We start from the raw sequence: 23654 nt of genomic DNA, 5'->3' as shown, positions 1-23654 counted from the left end.
ATTTTTTCAAAATTCAATATGAGGGTATTTTAAAAGGTAGTATTTAATTTAGTTTAAACACAACAGTATCCTGTATAACGGCCTGAATACTACTACTATTTTGCCACTAGTAATTTTTTAAAAGAATTTTATTGTATCTTACATAATAGACGTTGCCTTATTATACTGGTAGGTAACAATTTAAAATGGCATGTAATGATAAAAAAGAAAATACAGCTCGCAGCGTCGATAGTGACATCTTTGATGTGGAAGATCAGCAACAAAGCGATGAAAACGAAAGTGACTCTATAGAACTCATACGAAGATGTAATAAAGAAACTGATTTCGATACATCTTGGGATCAAAGTCGATACAGTGATTTAAAACCGAGTGATAACAATACAACACCACCATTTCAACCGGTTATAATGTCTGACGTAAGTCCTAGCAGTAGGACAAATACCTCAACACAGACCGATATAAAACAGGATGAAGATATGACGGGTATTAATTTGTCCTTTAGTAAATATTTTGACATGGAGGATTCTAGTTCCTCCGAGAGTGTAGGGAAAAGACTGCGTCGAGATTCACAAGAAGAATATCAACGCCCATGCAAAAAGACCAAATGTGATATTTTATCAGAAAGAGAGGTAAACATTGGTACATCAAATTCCTCAAATCAAATTTTATGCTCCGAATCGGACGTGTCCTTTGTATCTGTGAACAGCAACTACTCCTATAAGACACGTAAAAAAAGACGACGGTCAGAGGCGACCTTGCTTAGAGATGCCCTTCAGAGAGCTGGCAAAAATTTTCACACAAATAATTGTTCCATCAGTAATACTTCAGGTATGTTACATTGTCTAACGATAATTAAAAGCATGTTGCGGTGACTAATGAATTTATTACTGTTATTTAAGACAATTGATTTATACAAATATTAAATATCAGTATTTATTTATGTTTTCAAAATATTTTTTTTACTAACAACCTAGTTAGGTAATTCACATATCAAACACACAAAAATATATCTAATAACTAACCATAAATTTAATTATTAAAAAAAAATTAATTATAGTATTAGTAGTAGTTGATGTTTTCGATTTGAACCTTCATTCATCAGCGCATTTTCGTATCTCTCACATTTATTAAAACCTCACACGAGATAAACTGATACAAACATCATTTTTGATTGATAGACTTGATCTACCTAATTTTACTCCCGAGATAATTTCCTACACACAAGACGTGACATCATTCGGGCCTCGCTGTAACGGCTAAAACTTGTTAACGTTTATTTGTAATGATATGCAAAGTATTTTCGTATGGATTTCGTTATGTGTTCAGAAAATAACGACGCGTGTGAGACAGGTATGAAATTTATGTGTTTTATGTTGTGCTAGTGTCTGGGAGTCCTAGGAAAGAGAAAAATCTGCGCAGGAGCGGAAGGACGAAATCTTGGCGAGTGATGGATTTGTGTACTTGGATCGGCAGAAAGGTAATTTTAATGTTTGTTGCATGAATTATCTGTTAAAAATTCGTTGTATTTGTTGTATGTATATTGTGTTATTTACTTCGAAGTATTTCGGAAGCATATATTATTATGATATAATATTCGGATTCTAATTTTTATTACAAACTAGGTACGTGTATCTATATTAAAGTGTTAAGGGCCTATTAATTGTATGTTTATTAGTTTAATATATTTGTAAATAGTTACGTTACGATAGCGAGCTTATTAACTCATTATTATTTTTTTGTCTCGAACCATGAACTTATTACCTACGAATTAACATCAAGAGGGAATGGAAGCTAGACTGGTTCTTCATAAAACCGCACGGGATGTCCCTTGTCTCAAAGAAATTAGTAATCTTTATGAAGGCTGGGATAAATTCTTCTAATACATACAAAATAGGGTTGACATTAAGATATGTTTTTTTAATATTATAGGGTTATCAGTCCATTACTGGTCTCTATGCGGACATGTTAAAGGAGCCTATCAAAGAAAAGGAAAAGAAAGATGAAAGATTATCAGAGGACCTGTTGGATTTGAAGAAAAATGTGGAAGATATGAAGCACGAATTGAAGGGACTTAAGCAATTCGTAGAAGAAATGAATCAGGAAATGAGAAACGTCAAGAAGTATGTAGAAGAATTAGACAAGAGTCATAAGCGGCAGACGAGCGAGACAGAAGATTTGCGACACCAGGTGGGCAGACATGAGAGCGCAATTGAAGACCTGCAGGGTAAGGTCAGGTAATAAACACCCCAGTTACATTTTTGTTTATCAGAATATATAACAAAAATCATTAGTATATCTTTGACAAGCTGTTCCAACAGTCTCTCTTTTTCTATCTATAGTAATGTTAAAAAATCAAACGCAACTTTCTTGCGCTTTCTGCCTAAAGCACTGAATGTTGATAAACTGTTTTATCAAGTTTAAAACAGTTTATCAACATTCAGTGATAGTTCAGTTCTATCTTAGATTGTTTTGAATTTGATTGTTCAATATTAACTCTGTTAAAGTCGCTTGATCCTTAATCAAACAGATATTACAGCCGCCTGGAATCTCAACCGAAAGCGCCATCTTGCCCTCCTCCTCCACCGCCCCCTCCTCCCCCTCCTCCGCCGCCGCCTCCACCACCACAGCCCTCTAAGCTCCCGGTCAGGACCAACATCCAAAGGTGCGGTTCAGCTCCACCAAGTGTCGGACCGAGGCTTACTATCACACCACAAGATATCGCGAATGTTAAACTGAGGAAGACAAAGGTATTTTTAACCAACCCAATAATATTTATGTTATAACTACTCAATTGGAATGTTCAGAAATCATTGGAGAAAATCAGCTTTCTAATAAATATAGCAATTAATATGGTAGTTGCCTTTTTGTATTACATAGTATTTAAGTCGTTAAAAGTCCCAAATCGGTATCATACATTATCTAAAACCGTATGAAAAACCACAACTTAATGTTTCATGGTAATTTCTTAATGTTCAGATGAGCCTCCTGCCCGTCCCCCTATTACATAAAAATAACTGAGTATATTATGAGTATATTATGGTTCAAACTTTTTTGAAAAAGGATAACCCAGTTCGCCCAAAACCTATGCCGAAAGAAAGTCCACAGCCCTTGGTGACCCAACACATGTTAGAGACCACGCGGGCAAAACTGGGCCGAGCCAAACCCGTGGCTTCGTCTACGCCTAAGCAACAGCTCAGCGAATTGGAAAAGTATGTATTTGTGTTACTTTCTGGTGCTAAGTTTATTAAAAAAGGTATATTCCTTTTTTACCAAATAAGATGTTTTTATTTAGTATTTTAATTGATTTAATACTTGCCATAAATAATGGTCTATCAATAATTATTTGGTGCCCAAATACAAATGGCAGATTCCCTAATAGACAATTCATAATATTGTTTTTTATTTTGTACAAATATTTGTCTTGGATGTTGCGTGAATATTAAATAATAGTAAATAATTGCCATAACTGACTACATAAAATACGTCTCAAGACTCTTACTGTAATGAGAAGTGTATTTCAAGATGTGACTTTCCGGTTACATTTACTGAGTAGTAATATCAAAATTAAGTAATTATCGTTTGGCTTTTATTGGCCGCTATCACTGCAGTGAGTATGTTATTCTTATCTTCTAACCGGTTTTAAAACCGCTATACATTTAACGTTCATTATCAAATGTTTGTTGTTTAAATATTTGCAGATGTCTTCTACAAGAGGTATCAGTGACGTCACTTTACAGGCGTCGTGTGACGCGCGGCTCGTTCCGCAGTGCGGAAGAGCTCCGCCCGCGGCCTTATCCCGCCGCTAGGTGTCGCTCTCCAAGGTCGCCTCGGACTCGAACGGCGTCACTGTCCCGAGTTACCCCAATCACCCCAATCGAGTTTTCACTTCTGTTGCCCACAGAGTGAAGTAGAAGAAAGAAACAATTATTATTTACAAAGTTGACATATTATTTTTGATCTTTTGACGTATGTGTAAGCCCGACAAAATATTATTCTCTATTTGCAATGCTTGGTGCCTATTGGATTTCAATTGCGCACCTTTTATAAAATGTTATTTTCTGAAATTTAATAAATAGGTATTGTTCTTATATAAAATAATAAATGTGACAACTTTGATCGTTAAGTTTTGTAAATTTTAGTTATATTAAATATATGCATTAATGTAGTAAACGTTTTTATTAGGTTTAGATTTAGATGATAATGACGTGCAATTTGCAATTGTATCTATGTGTATTTAAATTGGGAAAATAGATTTGGAAGAATACGACTTTTTTGTGTTGTAGGCATATCTATTACGGCACATTGAAAAGATTTCTTTATAATAATTTTATTTGTACGAGTTTTCGTTTTTGATACGCTAGAGTATTTGTATATAATACTCAATATTATGTTTGCTTATCACTATTTGGACGATGGTTTTGATTCGGTTTTAAAATATAAATTACTTATATACTAATAACATAAGGCTGATTTGTTTTTTTATGTTATATATTATAATATTATTAGATAATAATGTATATTTTCATTACAAAAATCGTAATTTGTCAGTGCTAAATTTAATTGCTGTAGTTATTAGTACTTACTTACGTCTTTAGGTGCAGGCACACGCGTTCATGAGAAAAACAGTGTTTTTAAATTGCGTTGGTATAATAATAAAACACAATTTCTTCCATCTAAACAATAGAAGCAGTATATTTTTTATTGTGAATTTTCTCATAATCTCCAAAAAGATGCAATTTTGAAATAAAAATTTAGAAACCACTAAAATTAAATACTTATGATTAGTACTTTTGTTTTCTTTATTCCTATTTGTATATTTATTTGGTTAAAAATAATAAAAAGACACGACGTTTTTATTTTTTTATTAAATTCAATTTTTTTGCCTTGGTCCTAATACCTATAACATAACACGCAGAAAATAGAAAATAAACGAACAGTGACATGAGTAACAATGACTGAAATTGAAGCAAAAAAATTCGCTTGTCATTTAAATATAAACTAACATTACATTTGCGACATTTCACATGTGACCTTCCTAAAGCCCCATTTATGACCTGTCTGTCTCAAGTAAGAGCTTAGTAGGCAAGAGCTGTAATCTCAATCCTGTAGCAGGTCAGTTTGAGCAGAAGTGTCTCATGGTTTACGCAGTCGATCGCCTTTGAAAGGTCGCAAAAGATTCTAATGGCATCTTGTACTTCCTCCCAGGCGTTATATAAATTTAAATTACCAGGCGTTAAATATTCTTGATTCGGAAGACTCCGCATCAGTTGTACATATTTTGTACAACGCCCTTTGGTGAAACTATACTGTTGTTGATGAAGATGGAGTTTTTATTAAAGTGCGTAATATTTGTTTGAGCATTAACTTTTTAAACACCTTACTGAGAACTGGCCGAAATGACACAGGTCTATAATTATTGGGTTCTTTACTATAACCGGATATGAATACTGGAACTACTTTATTGTGTTTATTTATTTATTTATTTATCCTTTATTGACTTATACAAAAACACACATAACAAAAATAATAAAAAAATTAAAAAAACAGTTACAAAAGATATAAGGCAAAGGGCGGCCTTATCGCTCACAAGCGATTTCTTCCAGGCAACCCTAATGAGAGACAACGATAAAGAAACACCATCAGAGGGTAGAGTACAAAAAATAAAAAACAATTAACAAAAGAAACAAAAAAACTAAAAACTTAAAACAAGCGTTACTATAACTAATTGAATATAATAAAACAAAATCAAAGAAAAAATAGCTATAATAATAAATAAAAATAATTATAGACAAAAATTTAAAAGCCAATAAAAAGGTTAACCTGTAAAAATAAAAATATATAAGCAGAACTAATTACGAGGTAGAAAGAAAGTGATCAAAAAGAAGCTTTTTAAATACATTTAAAGATTGCGCTCGTCTAATATCGATTGGTAGGGAATTCCATAGCAGGATACTCTGCACAGTAAAGGAGGAGTGATAGAATTCAGTTTTATGAGTAGGAGTTTCAAGAATTAGGTTGTCTAAGGAACACAAAACTGCCGCCGGAGAGGAACATACAATTTTGCTTTAAGTAACTAGCGGTTTTAGGATTAAAAAGAATATTAAAAAGAAGTTGTAAAATGCGCATCTTACGCCGCAATCGAATGGGTAGCCAATTGAGCTTTCTTCGGAACTCCGAAATATGGTCAAATTTACGAAGTCCAAAAATGATAGAAAAAAGTTAAAATTATATGAAATGTATGATGAAAAAGAATATAACACCAATGAGGAATTTAGGGAAAATGTTAGGTTGTTTTCTAATAATTTCAAAAAAGATTGCAAAATTGCAAAATCACAATATTTAAGTTCAAAAATAAAAAATTGCATGTATAAAGTAAAAGCTACCTGGAAAGTAATAAATGAGGAATCCGGTAAAGCAATCGAACCGATACATTATAAGTAAAAGGGAAATTAATAAAGTCGGACTCAGAGGTGGCTTCTACTTTTGAAGAGTTTTTTACAAATGTACCACTCAGTACGACCAAGTCCCTGGATTCTTCACCTGCTGCTGCGATGTAATTACTAGAAAAGTGTGTACCTAAATGTAATAATAAATTTATTTTAAACATATAACATGTAATGATATCGTTAAAACCTTAAATCTTATTAATCAAAAAAAAAGTAAAGATATATGGGGTATGTCAACAGTAATTTTAAATTTCGTTATTGATGTAATAAGCTCTGAATTGTCTATTATTCTAAACAGATGTATCGATTGTGGAGTCTTTCCGGACGAAATGAAATTAAGTAAGATTACTCCATTGTTCAAGGCAGGTAGTGAGTCTGATCCGTCAAACTTCAGACCTGTTTCAGTGCTCCCAGCGTTGAGCAAAGTATTTGAAAAGATAATGCTAGACCAACTTTTTTTCATTTTAATAAAAATAAACTCCTACATACTAAACAGTATGGTTTTACTAAGGGTCGCTCCACAATCGATGCCGGTGTGAAGTTGATTTCGGACATACAGGGTGTCCCAAAAGTCGACGTCAAGTCGAAATTTTCTCATAGGTAATGCCACACCAGTTATCAGAAAAATTTAAAAAAAAATTAAGTCATGTATTTTGAAGTTAGGGAAATTTTCCTTTTATTCCAGAAAATGTACACCATGTGACAGTTTTTTCATTCCTGTTGTTACAATTATTTACTTTTTGCCAATTTCTTTTCTCTTCCGTCATCCCAAATAGTGCTTTATGTAACCTATGATCCTAAACCCTGTGCCGATCACTCCAACTTGTAGGAAAATGTCGTTTTATACCGTACTAAGTTTTCAAAATTAATTTTTCGCACTAGTTCAACTGATCGTCCTGAAAAAAAAATGTACTACTCCAGTTTGGCAAGCAGCTTTAAAAGTTTGCGCATTTAATAAGGATTCTAACGTGGTATAACACTTACTTCATTATTTCTTAGATCGGCCATAAAAAAATTTTTTGTTAAACAAAGTCTCTTTGAAATTACAACAAATGATTCTAGCGCACCCAAAACGTTCCTAATGACCACAGCGTGGTTTAAATAAGATAGCGTAAAGGTTTCAAAGTTAATATGTGGACTGGAATTTTGAACGGAAAAGTCATAGGGCCTTTTGAGTTACCAGAAGTTTTAAATGCTGAAATTTATTTAGATTTCTCACAAAATCATTTGCCCAATTTGCTGGAGGACGTGCCGCTTACTTTGACACTTCGCTTTTATTTAAAGTGAATAGGAAAAACATATTATTGAACGATGTAAACAATTCCATCTCTAGTATAGTTAACTGGTTTAATGTGAATAACTTACTGCTTAATGAGAATAAAACAAAATGTATTAGATTTACAACTAATAACGTAAAGCGAGATATTGGTAACCTGAAAGTTAAGGACAGTGAACTAAACTTTGTTGACAAAACTGTTTTCCTAGGCATAACAATAGTATTAGTAGTAGTAATAGTAAACTCCAGTGGGGCCCACTCATAGAGACTCTTTCGAATAGGCTGAGCTCTGCAGCATATGCAGTAAAGAAAATCCGACAGCTTACTGATAAGGATACGGCTAAAATTGTGTACCATAGCTACTTTCACAGCGTTATGTCGTACGGTATTCTACTGTGGGGTGCTGCTGCAGAGGTTCAATCCATATTTGTGTTGCAGAAGCGGGCTGTTCGTGGTATTTGTTGTGTTTCCCCGAGGGAGTCGGTACGGAATAGATTTAAGGAACTAAATATTATGTCATTATCCGGTCAATATATTCTTGAAGCCTTGTTGTATGTACAAAAAAACTTAAAAGATTTTAAAACAAATTGTGACTTTCACCAGTATAATACGCGTAACAGAACTTATTTGAGTGTGCGACCAACCAGGCTCCAGAAGATAAACCACTCCTTATATGGAAATTGTATTCGTTTTTACAACAAACTCCCAAGCGAAATTAGAGAACTATCAGTAAATAAATTCAAAGCCCTTGTTAAAAGTAAATTAATTAATAAAGCCTTTTATAAATGTGACGAATACTTAAATGATCCTAATCCTTGGGATTGATTTGAAAACTGGGCGATTGAAAAGAGTGGCGGAAAGTTTCTTGCCAGTTCTTCTTACCCGCTCTACGCCCTTGACTTGCGAACTGGTGGTAAATGTAAATTACGATTAATTTAATTTGTTTTTCTTGACGTTCATAAGTGTACATGTTTACACTTATAAATGAATAAAGATATAATGATTATGATAATGATTATTCCCCAAAGATCTTATGTAGTTTCAATTTTAATATCTTTAAAAGCTTTTATAACAGCCTGGACGTTTGTGTATTGAAATTTGAAATTACATGCCCTTACATTCTTCGTAAGGAACGCTAAAGAAGGTGCGGATTGTAAATTTAAAGCTTCAGAAGTTTTAAGGGGAATATTAATAAAAAAGTTTTTAAATTCGTGACCTATTTTTATTACATTTGAGTTAATTGGGCCATGAGCAGTCTCTAAGTAATTAAATTCAGTATTAAGCTTTCATAATTTATTATATTTTATTATGTATATATTCACTTTCGTAGTCTGTGCTTTCAACGCAAGTTAAACTACATGTTTGATGTATCAGTCATCAGAGCTCAGACTTGATTAGTGGATTTGAATAAATTATAATATATAAACAATTAACAAAGGTCGATTCTATGATTTGAATCATCAATATTGTTACTCGTTGTTAGTATTTTTTTACACTTTATTTTCTGAAGAGGAACAAATAAAGTTCAAAATACTTTAAAGTTAATATATAACGAGTATTAAATATTCATAAATTCGTGAACAGTGTGATATTTTAAAATTAATTTCTTGAATGACAACTTTTACGGTGAATATAAGAGATAAAGGGGTCAATGTGATACGATACGAAGAAAATGGATTTTAGCTCTTTAAATCCAATTACATCAAATTCCTTAAACCTTGCCGCACGAAATAACGATGTCCAAGGTGTAAAAAGGTTACTCAAAAAGATTAATCCAAATTGTATCGATAACAGGGGATGGACCTGCCTTCACGAAGCTGCTGCTAATGATAGTTATGAAAGCTTGTTGCTCATTTTAAAACATCCAGACACTAGACCATTAGTTGAAACTCATGAAGGGCATACAGCTTTATATCTTGCCTGTCGTCATATTTGTTCTCTGAAAACAATTAAGACTTTGCTGGATTATGTACCAGATATTGCAAACTATGGGAGTACTGAGGGTGTAACCCCGTTGCATGTTAGTTGTGGACAAGGAAGAGTTGAGGTAATACAGATTTTAATTGATTATGGAGCTATGCTTGATGTACAAGACTTTGATGGTGACACTCCTTTACATGATGCAGCTTTAGGCTTGCAATATGAAGCTGCAGAAACGCTATTGTATGTTGGTGCAGATCCAGAAATAAGAAATGAAGCAAATTATACACCATTTCACTTGGCTTCTTATAAGGGCTGCTTGAAAACAGTGCATTGTCTATACCCATTTGTTACTGAGATTGACCAATTAACTGTCAATGGTGATAGTGCATTGATTCTTGCTGCACAAGGATGCAATGATGACATTGTAAAATTTCTGCTGAAGAATGGAGCTGATCCTCATATAAAAAATCAGTATGGAGATTTAGCCTTAACAGTTTCTTTAAATATGGGTTATAGTACAATCTTTAAAACATTGCTATCGGTCATGGATGTTAATAAAATAGATCAGAACATAATTTTATATGCATGTAAGCCTCATTATTTTAAATTTGAAATATTGGAGAGTCTTCTTATGCATAACTTGGGTCCTGAATTCTTTGACTTTATAGAGCAATTCCATGTCACTTTAGAAAAGATTGGAGATTTAAGGCCCACATACTTGACAAATGCTCCAATTAACTCCTATTTGAATATCTGTGAATATATATATAGTACCTCACCTGAGAAATTTAGGGAGTTTTTCCTTTTATTTCTTATGAGAGGTTTAGCAGTTGATGCATTGGATGTGAATGAATGTCCACCGCTGGTTTACATTCACTATTGTATGCATTCTGTGTGTTTTGAAGAGGTAAGTTAGTATTGTAATGTACAATACTGGTTTTTATTATCTCACTAATGACCTACAATTTACATGCATATTGTTTAGGTTTTTAGGATACTCCGAGAACATGGCTGCAATGTGGATTATTGTAGTGCCAATTCATGTATAAATACAGAGAAATGTGTGCCTGATGCATTTTTGGCATCACTTACCTCAGATCCAGCAACCATACCAATTATGTTGCCATACAGTATTTACAGTGAACCAGGCTTTTTGCTCAAATTTGCCTGTGATAATGGTATCCTAGGAAGGATACCACAAAGTGTAAGTGTATAATCATTAAAATTGGCCATTTGTGCTCAACTCATTTTAAATAATGAATTTAAAAAGTTACCATTATTTATATAGTATGTTCTCCTTTAAAAACAGTTAGAAATGTATAAAATTTATTACAGTTAGAAATATATATATTTTGTTGTTACAGGTTCAAGACCAAATCTTATCAATGATAGGTATATTTAAGGAAGGGACCACTGCAGAAATCCTACCATTCACACCATTACCCTTGAAGCATTTATGCCGAGTAAATATTAGATCACTTTTAAGAAAGAGAGCAGCACGGTTTACTACACAAGAGTTTTTAAATGTTTTAGATATGATGAGACTACCTCATATGATTAAAAACTATTTACGGTACATGTAATTGTACATAGGAAGCCTTAATAGATGCTATTGCCACATGTTAGTTCTATTTCATATTAAATGTAAAATTGCACAAATAGTGGCCTTACTCATTGTTTTAACTTACCTTTAATTATGTTACTATTTGTTTACTCTTAAAAGTTAACCTAATACAGAACAGATAAAATTGCAGCAGAGTGAAAATTTACTTACATTATTTTAAACACAAAAGTTACTCATAATATAGAAATTGTATGGAAGGTTTATTTACAAAATCTGTTTGTGAAGTACTGTTAATACTTGATTTATCCCAAGATTTCCTCAAGAAAAGTTGACGTCCAATATTTCTGATGTTTGAAATGTTGTTAGGTTCATTATAGCTTACTTAAGCTGCTTATCCAACTGTAGCACAGCATAGTATTATAATTTGGAAAAATATATGTATTTTTCCTCACTTCGCCCAATTAAAAAAAAAATTGTGAGTTTTGAAGTATGAAAAAAAATCTGGATGTTTCTAGTCATGTCTGCAAGTTTTCATAGCTTTCGAGTTCATTAATAAAATATATTGTGATATTATTATTATAAGATTTGTTATTTATTCATAAAGTTGCTTAGTTCAAATTGTGATAAAAAAAACAAAGAACAGTGTAAATATTTATTTTAACAAAAATAAAATGATATAAAAACGATTAAAATATACAATAAATGAAATTGTTTTTCTTATATGTACAATTAAATTGATTTGAAATTGGCACCCATAGACATGTGTTCTTCGATTTCTGAAACACTGTAAGAAAATTTTTATACAATTTATTTGTTAAAATACACAAAATGTGTTATATCTGAGTATTTATTTTGCTATTTCAATAGATATATTCAATAGATTATTCAATAGATAGCTATTTCAAAAAAGATTTGATAACAATATCCTACCTTGTTAAGGAAACTGTTTCTATTCATATTCACATCAATAGATGGCGCTACAACAAGTGCCGTCTAAATTGAATATTTTTTGTTAATGACATTTTTTCCAGTCATATTCAAGCATCATCAATGCACTTACGTTCTCGGTACGAAGGTGAGGTTCTCCACCCCGTCTTCCGTGATGAGCACGTCATCCTCGATCCTGACTCCGCCGCAGCCGCGGAACGACTGTACGCGGGGCCAGTTGAAGAAACGAGCTTGGGATGGGTTTGATTGGGCTCGGTCTAATAGCTGAAGAAAATACACACAAAAGGGTACAATAAGAGAATTTTTTTTTTAAATTAATATAATATTTTTTAATCAATAATCTAAACAAACAATTATTCTTTAAGCTTCAACGATATATTATCCAAAGAAACAACAAAATAATAGGTATTTTATTTGCTTCTCTTAAAAGAGATATGTTATCTCAAAGTAGTGTTCTTGAAAGAAGAATTTTTTGTGACATTTGACACATTCTTTTTTCACGCTTAATCCGTCAAAGTATATTTCTTACACTTACCTTGTCTATGAAGTAGCACCCAGGCTCTATAGTTAGCGCCATGCCCGCCTGCAGTCGCCTGGCAGTACGTAGTCGGGCAAGGGGTCCCGAGGGCCGAGGGGGGCAATGGGGCAAGTAGCCCCCCACGTCGTGCACATCCAGGCCGATCAAGTGGCCCAGACCGTGCGGTTGTAGGATTGCGCCTACACCGTTCTGTAAGGCAAAATCAATTTTAAGGCGGAATATATTCCAAAGAAACGGGCAATATAATAAATATACCGCGAAGATAGTGGTACAATTAGATAGATTAATTATAAAAATCCGCCATATAGGCATGCAAGTGTCATATTAATTTTTATAATGTCAATAATATAACATTAACGTAAATTTTAGGTCGCGCTGACCGTGGAACTTTTTATAGTAACAATTAAATCTTATTATAATATATAGTTAAAACCAGTGTTACAAAGCGTTTTGTGAAAATAGGTCTATCAGCCTTTTTACCTGATAGACGCCTTCGCCTGTTTGGGTTCTATGAATGCCGGTTTCCTAAGTTATTTAAATAATATTTACAAAGTGTTTGTACAACACTCTGGTTAGAAGTAAGTATTCGTGTGTTTGGACAAGCAGCTTAATACTATTGGAGCGAATACAGAATATATTTTTTAATACAGTTGCTCAAAAAGTGGCATATTGCAGGGAGGTATAGCGTTTGGAAAGTGGGCTATTACACACTCGTGCTTTTTCTTTGCCATTCCCGCACTCGTGCGTTTTCTTTGCCAACTGTCAAAACAATGTGTATTAAAAAGAAAAAACCAACCACGAAGGTTTTATTCAAATGATTCATAGAAGTTTTTATGATATATGATGTCTAAATATTATAATAATTGGATTCAATAAGTTCGGTTAGGTTTCTTTTCATTTCATATCAATTAAAAAAATATTAAAAAGAATTTTATAATATATGCAAATACGTATTTTTAAAAAGTTTACTAATAATTGGATTCAATAAGTTAGGTTAGGTTTATTATATTTCATATCAATAAAAAAAATATTAAAAAGAAAAAACTAACCATGAAGTTTTTACTAAAAAAATCACAGAAGTTTTTATGATTCATGCAAATATTTTAAAAAGAAGCTACTATTTGTTTCAATATCAGATTTAATGATTGGATTCAATGAGTTAGATTTGGTTTTCTTTCAATAAAAATAGTCTACTGAAGAATTGGCTGTATGGGCCAAGTTCCCTTTGCCTACCCAGAGTGGGTGAAGAAAAGAAAAAACAAGCTTTGCTCATATTCTTTGCGGTTGGCGCCATTTTCCAAAAATGTTCTTTCGAGTTGAGTTATTTGTTGCACAAAATGAGTAATTTCGATGATATTTTATTTGAATTAATACCACCCGAACTCAGTATAATTGCACAAAATGCTTCGGAGAACAATTTACAGGAAACATATAACATATCTACGTGCAATGAATTTATTCCGTAGAGAGAAGAGAAAAAAGTAAATAGTTTAATTAAATTGCTTAATTTTTTCGCAACTGTATTAAAAATAGTCGTTCAGTACACGTGCGGTACCGTCATTTCAACTTGTTCCGGCTGTCTACCCTCACCTTCGGCTGCGCCTCGGCTCGGGTAGACATTCGTCGGAACTCGTTGCAATGACAGGCTTTCCGCACTTGTAATGAAATATACTATACAGGACATCTCTAAAACCGTCTGTATGGCGTCTATCCCTACTCTTAGGAATGGTGGGAACAATAATTTGGAAACCAGACGGGACTTACAGTTGGCCTACTACGTACTGAATGTCTTGAGGGGGGGAGATGCAACCCAAATGTACTCCAAAACTGGGTTTCTTAGTACCTATGGGATATGTGCGACGGCGAAGGCCCAGGTTATTTGCGATACCAAGAGCAAGAACCAGTCTGTTTCACAGATCCCCGTTATCCAGGACGTTGCATGCTGTCTCCGACATATTTCTATGTTCGCAGAGTCACAGTGGCGATTTTGTGTATATGTGTTTAATTTTATATATGTACTTTATTATACATATTTTATTAAAGGTTTCTCGACATTATCGTATTGGCATAGGCTGTAAAGATAATGGAAGTATTACTGTAATAAATAAATAAATTTAAAAAAGCTACCTCAATCATTTCCTCGACATTTCCAAAAAGTAACCCTCCATCCTTTAAATGCTGCAGCATACTCCGATTTGCAGTTAAATGCATGTCTGTCCATAACACACCCGGTTTCGCTTCTCTGTAATAGTACTTCAGTTTAAACAAGACTATTTAAACGCTAATACGTGCTTATTGTAAACTGTCAAAATTACCTAATAACGGCGTCTCTAGCAGCAAGTACGGCTTCGTATACAAGTTTTTGGTCCTCCGTGAATTTTCCGTTTGCGGGAAACGTGCACGTTATGTCCGCGGCGTATCCCGCATAGTTACCGCCCATGTCAAACAGGCTATAATCATTCTTATGTATAAATAAGATGAAGAAAGCTCATTTAAGCTTTAGTTTTTAAAAACCTTTGCGCCTGAGCAATGGACTGTCCACATTTAAGATTCGCTTAAACGGTTAAGAAAACATCGTGATGAAACCGGCTTTCCCTAGACCCAAAAATTCCACGGCGTGTGTCAAGCACAGGAAGCTGATCACCTAATTGTCTTTTTGACAAATAATAACAGATAATGAAAGACCTAAAAAGGTTTTAGCGCCACTGATATCATTTTTTATAGGTAACAAATTATAAACGACAATAATTCTGCTAAATTAACATTAACTGCCAGTTCTCTATTATCTATGATAAATAAACCACTTATTGAGTAATTTAATTATTACAATGAGGTAATATAATCATTTCCATTATTTTTGTTATTTTCGTGAGAAAAATATTCAGAATTAGATTAATCTATCAGTTAACAGTTGCATCAATCATATCGCGTTTTTTATTTTAAAGTCGCAATTCAATAGACAACTTACCAAAGATCACCGTCCTCTATCATCTTGCTGTTGGGTGCAGCAGCGTGTCCATAGTGCAGAGTCGCTGCATTCTGTCCCGAACCACAGATACAGGTATACGACACGTGTCTACACCCGCCTATGCGATAGCAATGATCCAGAAACACCGATTCGCATTGGTATTCTTTTAGCCCCGGCTTGGCGTACAGCATAACCTTTAATTAAAAAGGCCGTTTTTTTTTGTTTTTAATTCATAATAAATATGTAAAGTGCTTTAAAATAAAAATATAATGTTTTAATAATTTAACGATCAATTCTCCATGACAGTAGTATTCTTTGAGACTTATGGAATGATGAAAAAAAGGCCTAGGCACAGTGGCACTAGGCATAATGGCACAGGTGTCTGACACACCGGGTGACAGACTCCTGTGCCTGACAACCGCCATTGACGTAGGTGTTTTTGTTCACTGTTCGAGCGAACATTAAATGCGCACATAGGAAGAAAGTCCATTTGTGCACAGCCAGGGATCGGGCTTACGCCCTCAGGTTGAGAGACGCACGGTAAAGCCACTAGGCCAACACTGCTCGCCAACGAAATTGTGCAACAGCCCCTCATGTCTCCCGTTTATATTCAGGTTAAATAAAACTAAGATTCAACTTGTCCTGCATGATACTTCGAGCGATTATTATTAAACAAAGTATGACAGTACCAACTGCAGCGCCATCTGCCGGGCTGTCATGTGAATCTAAACCATCCAGGCCACCCTAACGCATTAACGACCTTTTGGAAAGAGTTCAGTGACAGAAGTACAGTGGAATTATATAAGGAACATCAACACCCCACATACACACCATCACGTACATACCCACACTTTTACATCATCACACAACACAACTATTTTAAGCTTAGTAAAATAAATTAAATCACAATTAGTCAGATGTATTAAATAATTTTTGTTTTTTTGTTCCATTTTTTAAATCTTTTTATTGTTAAATATATCATGTATTCCATATTTGGCTATATTCTCAGTGTATTTGTACGTCATTATGTAATTTATGTTAGCTGTAGGAGTACTAAATAAATAAATAAACTTTAAGCATTCTAGATTTACTGCTAGCTCTAGGATTTACAATTGAGGTTTAATCGGGATTTAAAATGACTACACACCTGTTTATGAGCATCCGACGAAACTTTACACACATATCGCATCACTTCAATCTCCTCGGGTGTTTTTATTACTCGCCTGGATTTGAACATATTCAAATAATATTAATAAGTTTTTCAGGCAAAAAATGCTTTAAAACAGCGCGCTTACTCTGTAACTTACAATAGCTATACAACAGGTAAGGTAGGTAAGGTTTTTGAATTCAGGTCCGATATTCTTTCAAAATCGGTATAAATACTGATTATAGAGATCGGAATCACTATTGGATGTTACATACCCATACTCTGATTTTTAATTTGGTAGAATTCTGACATTTTATAAGTGTTGCTACTAAAAAAATTCTCCACCGATAAAAGGACAAATTTGATACATTTGAGGGAAGTTAAATAAAATGCTACGTATTTTTTATGTTTTACCTGCAAAAAGGTAAATATTTATATCACTCGCCGTCAAACCAATTTTGATGTGGAACACCACACCTTATAAAATGGATACATTTACTAACAAATTAATGTATGTATGGAGTCAGATGGTCAAACTCGTAGTGAAATTGAAAAATGTGCCCGGCCAAAAAGGTTTGTAATCTCTGACATGTCAAAAAAAATAGCTGTTAAAATTCTATGGAATTAAAAATCAGAGTATAAGTATATTTTTTTAAACAATGAAAAAAGAGACAAATCAATATTTGAAAAATGTTTGATGGCATTTGACAGATGACTTACTTCATATTGATAACATAAAAAAAGCGTAATTTAAGTAGATATCAAAATCTTTATTTACGCGGGAATGAATTTAGTCTATGATTGTAGAACGGTTATAAAGTTTTTAGTAAAACCTTATTAGAATCGGTATTATGTACTTACAGCTCAGCAATAGTTGGGAATAATATTTCATTGTCCACTGTAAACCTGAAATTAAATCTTAAATAACAATACATAGAAAAATATAGATGTATAACAATTCACTCTTTAAACTACAGTCAAACTATTAACATTACTATTAAAGTGAAAGCTATTTTAACAAAATGTGACTTACTCATCAATTCCTTCAAACACTGCTTCCTTTGCTGTTAAACCGCTGTCTGTATTAGGACCACTCTACAAATAATAAACCTTTTTACCTTAATATTTATGTTAAAAAAGTACAATTAAGTATTTCAAGAAAATATTGACATGAGAGTAAGTTTAAATAGTTTAGTATTATTATGGAAATAAGAATTACTATAGCTTATAAAAACTGGTTCAGAAATTAAATGTGAAGACTTTCATAAATGTTACAGGTACTTACAAGTGTCAGCAGTTTTTCTGGATTTAGCGATTTTAATACTTTTGCGATCTGAAAGAATTATACAAAAAATATTATTTATTTCCTTAATTAAAATAATAAGTAAGCAGTATTTTATTATAATTTACATATAATGAAACAGGGGATCATGTAAGACAGAGTTTATGTAAATGTGTTAATGCTGTCTGTATTTCTTTTAATTTCATTAAATTTTATATTAAGTTACCTACATTCTCAACATAATGTACTTCATCAACAGCATAGATTTTTTTAAATTGATCACAAGTGAGCAGTTTCCCCATCCAAACTTCATACTCATCTGGCAAGTGCGGGACAAATAAATGTGCCTTTTTAGTTTTTACATCTAGTGCTAAATAGCACCCAGGTTCTTTAACTCCACACATCCAAGTGAAATATGCTTCCTGTAATCCATACAAAAATGGTTTAGTATATGTGTAGAAAAATAGACTGTATGCTTCTTCTAATTAAAAAATTGATAATTATATTTTGTTACTACTGTACATTTTCCTATGATTTATCTTGTTATACTGTCATAGAAATCCATAATGAATGAATATGCTATTTGGACTATGGACTAGCCATAAATAACAGAGGAATTTTTATATTTCAGCAAGAGAAAAAAGGTCCATCATATTAAGGTTTTGTACCAATAAGGTAGTGAACAATATTGCAATAAAAAACTGTAATATCTTAAATGTGTTAGTACATGTATAAAACATTAAACCACTATCATATAAACTGGTAATTACAATATTTAATCAATTGGTATCTAGAACTTACCTGTCTGAAAACATATTGTATATCAGTATCATAGTGGCTAATATCTTCCCCACCTTGTAATAGTACAATTTGACCATCTTGCAGTTTTTCTGCTAGTCTCTGTCGGTTTTTAGCAAACAAAGACATAGGCACTTCAAGAGTCAGAGGACCCATAGACCAAAAAGCAGCCATAATTGTTTAGAGGTCACTTGAAAACTGAATCAACAATTATAATGTAGCAACTAACTAATTGCTTTAATCAACAAAGATAAGATAACAATGATAATGCAATGTTTTCTTTTATTAATTATAAGGTACAACAATAAAATTCACCGTTATAACTTTTAACTTAATTTGAACCTGCAATTAAAAAAAAAAAATTTTTTTAATATCTCTCAAGAAGATATTTTTTAATTAAAACTTGATGCAAAAGCTAGATCTGCCCTTGGAAGTCATAAGATAAGATAGATAAGATATTAGGATATTATAAAGCTTTATTAAGATATATGTTGGATAATAACATATGTTTATTTCAATATCAACTGTGTTATTTTTTTAACCTGTTTACATCTATTTAATCCGAGATTTCAAATAATAACCACATGAATTTGTGCATTCTAAAGTTTATATATATACGAAATATATGCTTTGTGATTTAAAGTGAGCTATTGAGAAGATAACTAAGCTTTTGTGAATAAAGCATGAATGATTTTATGGTGACAATAATACATTACACATAAAGATATTATTGTCAAAGAAAAATCCATATAACTATGTATTTGCATAATAAATTACTTCTTACTACTTTTGCGAGTGATTCTTTACCATTTGCCTGTTATGTGAAAAAGATACTTACCACGAAATACTGAATAATCGTTGGCAAATTGGAAAATAATAATATTGATAATATGAAATGTCAGGTACGGTACCCAAGTTAAGAGCACAGTTGAATCCAAGTGTTAAACGTATCACGTAATAATATGTTGAAACTTTAAGAATAATTAAAAGGTTTATGGTATATTATGTAGTTTAGAACAAGATAATAATATTTAGTTTTCACTTTTCAAACTTAAGAATACTAACTACAAAGGTAGTCTGTGACTTCAAGATGACAGATATTTAACAATTATTATTCATGATGACTAACGGGAATACAATTACATATTATATAAATAAATGTAATTAGAGATAACAGCCAGAGTTTAAAAAAATGTAAATTTATATTGTGTTTAACTATAATGCATAATTGTTTTTAGTTTTAAAAGGTTATTATTTTATCTTGAATATATATATTGTTATTTTTTTAGTTTGTAATACGTCATAATCAGTTTTTATTTTCCTTTTATTGAAACAAAAAGTAAAAGAGGTCATAGGAACATAATATATACATCTTACGTAATAAAACAAACAATATGAGTTTTTTGATTGATTACCTATTTACGTTAGGTATTTTATAATTTGAAGTTCTACTTGATAAGAGATGGCGTTGGCTGGAAAGCAACATTTATTTTTATTAATTTAATAATTATATCAATATTTAATTCACATAATTAAGTAACAATGTTTGTGGAGTATTAATTTATATGCCAATAAATCTTTTGCTAGTTAAAAAACGAAAAAGTAATAAATCGTAATGATAGCACCACCAAACACGAAAATATTAGAGTAAAATATATTTTTTGCAATTTTGATGAACTAATATTGATTATTTAATTGAACTACATTTTACATAATATTCCTCATAATATGTAATAAGTCACTCTTTTATACAGCCTTGTGACTTCAACAGACAAGGAAATATTAAATAAACACAGTTTTTTTTATTTTTAAGTTCATTTAATTTATTTAACCTTTTTACATATCTAAATCACAAGATCCACGATAAATTATACTATCTAAAATCACAAAATGCACTAAAACATGCACACATGTAATATTACATAATTTTTTATACCTGTTTGGTACGATTGTACATATACAGAATAATATTTATTAGAGTTTAGACATTCTAAAATCTATATATAATAATCTGATAATAGTAATTGAAATATTTTCTAAATTTTCCTAAATTAAGCAATTAGGACACTATATACCATCTATCCAGTAAACATTAATCTGGAATGGAAAATGCTTTATATCTGCTATAGATAAATCGCCCTTGTGCGAAAATTTCCTAATATAGCATGCGAAGAAATAGCTGTACTTATAAACACTTTTATTATGTACTGTTATGTTTACAGTTGTTGTGAAAGTGATAACGGAACATGTCGCATAATATTGAAATATTAAGATGAATTAAGTATTGTTTCGTCCCATTTTGTTTTATGGTTAAATTATTACGTATACAAATATCGATTGAAGTGAAATATTTATAAGTAAAGATTAGTCATATTTATTACAATAGTAATTATTTTTACAATACAACTATAGGAAAACAATAATTTAAAGCTTGTAAATACTTTTCATTTATAAATGTTGGTATCATTATGTTAATCATCTTATTTGGAAATGCTTTGCTTACAGTAATAAACGGTACGGTATAAAAGAAAATAACGTTACGTAAAAATCATTTAAAACCGTATTACAATCCTAAACGTTAGGTTACGTCATTCAGTACTTTGATCAGTTAAGGTCACTATAAAACGAAGAATAAATATTATGATTGTAGAATACCGGCGGCCATTTTGGTTCATTCTCGTGATTCGTGTCGTGCGTGGACACGTCACAATCAGCCATCTCGTTCTCGCATGCTCTCCGCATATAGCACCATTGTAACCCGACACGTTTCTTACACACAAACGATTTCACAACACGTTCCACACTTTCACAACTAAAATGTTTTGTTTAAATAACATAAATAAATTATGAGTCTACTGATATTTCATGACACGGTTGTTTCTTTTCCTGTAATCTTCGCACAGCCTCGGCGACAAGGGCACGTTGCTCTAGTAACCTTTCCACGAGATCAACTGGTTCTTGCTTTCTAATATAATAAGGTGCAGCTCTTGTCCGAGCCTGCAGGTGAAGTTTTTGCTTTAAGCCAAGTGTGAGTTCTTCGATAGCTGGTAAACGACTTGCCGCTAATGGACGCCTCTCTTCTTGTGAAGTATTACGGCTATCATAGCGGCTGGTTTCTTTCAACATAGCGTTGAAGGATAGTAAATTATTATGACACGAGAAATCGATTCTCTCTGACTACGTCTACCTACGTTTGCGAATGTCCAATGAATGAGCGAGTGTGCGGAGTGAGTCGACCCGACCCCGGTATAGGAATAGCGGGTCTCAGAGGGGGTGCGGGGTAAAGAGGTATGACGTAGCCAGATGCGCAGTCGTGCCGGGCTGTATACAAACAATACGATGGACGTAAATAAACACAAGAGCAACTTAAAACGTCTGGAATGTGAACAGATTTGTCTGTGTGGGGGTTAGTTTGTCGGTCCACTTGACCATCGCGCATGGTGAACCTACAATAGATGAGTTTTCTTTAAGAGGTTTAAATAGTATTTATAACGATAACCTATATTTATAAGGAAACATTCCAAAAAATTTACTCATTTGTTATTAGTGTCACGATAATATTAATTAGGTCAGTTTTGAATTTACGCTTGCTGCCACTAAATATTGATGACTTTATTAATAATTATTGTACGTAATATGGTAAACACGTCATTATTTTAATTGTCGTTTAAGGTGTATCCATTTCTCGTGGATTGTCTTTATAGCATTTTTGAACTTATTTTTATTCACTAAATATAGACTATTGACAAAAACACTGGAGACCAAAGATACATACTATTTCAAATGTAAACACATAAAACATTATTTTTATTTATTAAGAAATCTTGTGATGTGTTGTCTGTTTCGGTGAACCGAAAACTCGATTTGGATTTCGGACGTTGCCCTCAGGCTTACTCAGTTTTTTTCCTAACGTTTAGGCATAACACGATGCCGTTTAATTTAAGTTCATTGTCTTTAAGAATAATCTAGCATATTAAGAATAACAAAACTGGTTTTAACTGAAAAACAACTCACTTAAGTGAATTTTAAATTATCATTCCGACAATAGGTACTTAAATGAACTTATAAAGAAGGCAAGATACGTTGACAGTGGAGTAATTTTTTTAAGATGGTTGTAGTCCAGTTTTCGCTTCCGAAAACTAAAAATTATTTGTATTTTTAAACGTCTTCCCAACCAAAACGTACTGTTCATATTATGTAGTTTATTTAAGACTGCTCGTAATCTATCAATTACATAATAGTTTTATTTAAAAAGTGCAAATGCTTACTATTCCGAGCGACCTTCACTTATGTCCAAAACGATAACGTTATTTTAATATATTGATTACAAAAAATAATAACTAAACAAACACGATAACCACGTGTTAATTTTTAAATGTCACTAAGGTTACGTACGTTATGCCATCTAGCGGTAGATGAAAAAGTAAAATTTATAGCACCAATAAGCGATATACATACAGCCAATTAAATTTTATGGTAGCAGCCGAGGCTCCATCTAGTAACGAATTGCTAAACTAAATAGTTTGTGATTCACAGCAGTGTATATAATTTAGCAATAATAGTAATATCTACCATACAGCAGTAAGTACTTTATTAATCTCTATGTGGTGATATAGAAATTAATCAGTTAATTAAAAAAATACCAACTAATACCAATGAATCATAAAGTGTATATCCACCACTATAGTTAAAAATCTTAACTTAAAATAGTGTTTTAGTGTGTGTGTGTGGTATTGAAATCTGTAATTCATTTTTATAACCGTT

General features: G+C 32.4%; 3 protein-coding genes and 1 long non-coding RNA gene across 6 annotated transcripts; 2 read left to right on the top strand and 2 right to left on the bottom strand.

Moving 5' to 3' along the window:
* Window positions 1-50: 50 nt before the first annotated feature.
* Window positions 51-4784, top strand: LOC111004145 (shootin-1). Of its 3 annotated transcripts, none has more exons than XM_022275017.2 (6): window positions 51-828; window positions 1383-1477; window positions 1930-2234; window positions 2537-2747; window positions 3061-3209; window positions 3699-4784. In XM_022275017.2, exons 1-6 carry the CDS (start codon window positions 186-188, stop codon window positions 3904-3906), a joined length of 1611 nt encoding a protein of 536 aa, XP_022130709.2. In that variant the 5' UTR covers window positions 51-185; the 3' UTR covers window positions 3907-4784. The 3 variants fall into 3 exon arrangements, with proteins under 3 accessions (XP_022130709.2, XP_022130708.2, XP_045486749.1); XM_022275016.2 differs by having other exon boundaries at window positions 2528-2747; XM_045630793.1 differs by lacking the exons at window positions 51-828; window positions 1383-1477 and adding an exon at window positions 1096-1350 and having other exon boundaries at window positions 2528-2747.
* Window positions 4785-9116: 4332 nt separating this feature from the next.
* Window positions 9117-11770, top strand: LOC110995911 (ankyrin-1). The gene is made up of 3 exons (XM_022263318.2): window positions 9117-10552; window positions 10631-10849; window positions 11010-11770. The coding sequence occupies exons 1-3, from the start codon at window positions 9395-9397 to the stop codon at window positions 11226-11228; spliced, it is 1596 nt and encodes a 531-aa protein (XP_022119010.2). The 5' UTR covers window positions 9117-9394; the 3' UTR covers window positions 11229-11770.
* A 77-nt stretch (window positions 11771-11847) lies between these two features.
* Window positions 11848-19867, bottom strand: LOC110995912 (xaa-Pro dipeptidase). Its single transcript, XM_022263319.2, has 13 exons — window positions 19729-19867; window positions 18894-19088; window positions 18323-18514; window positions 18096-18143; window positions 17844-17905; window positions 17672-17716; window positions 16811-16886; window positions 15664-15857; window positions 15011-15145; window positions 14823-14937; window positions 12693-12884; window positions 12270-12421; window positions 11848-11993 (listed from the first exon to the last, which is right to left on the bottom strand). The coding sequence occupies exons 2-13, from the start codon at window positions 19062-19064 to the stop codon at window positions 11939-11941; spliced, it is 1437 nt and encodes a 478-aa protein (XP_022119011.2). The 5' UTR covers window positions 19065-19088; window positions 19729-19867; the 3' UTR covers window positions 11848-11938.
* A 1203-nt stretch (window positions 19868-21070) lies between these two features.
* Window positions 21071-23264, bottom strand: LOC123689624. Its single transcript, XR_006750559.1, has 2 exons — window positions 23159-23264; window positions 21071-22211 (listed from the first exon to the last, which is right to left on the bottom strand). It is a non-coding gene; the product is annotated as an uncharacterized LOC123689624 (long non-coding RNA).
* Window positions 23265-23654: the final 390 nt, after the last annotated feature.

The sequence above is a fragment of the Pieris rapae genome, chromosome 13 (assembly GCF_905147795.1).
Source record: "Pieris rapae chromosome 13, ilPieRapa1.1, whole genome shotgun sequence".
Lineage (NCBI taxonomy): Eukaryota > Metazoa > Arthropoda > Insecta > Lepidoptera > Pieridae > Pieris > Pieris rapae.
The sequence above is the reverse complement of the archived record's forward strand: the minus strand, read 5'-3'. Positions and strand labels throughout refer to the sequence as shown.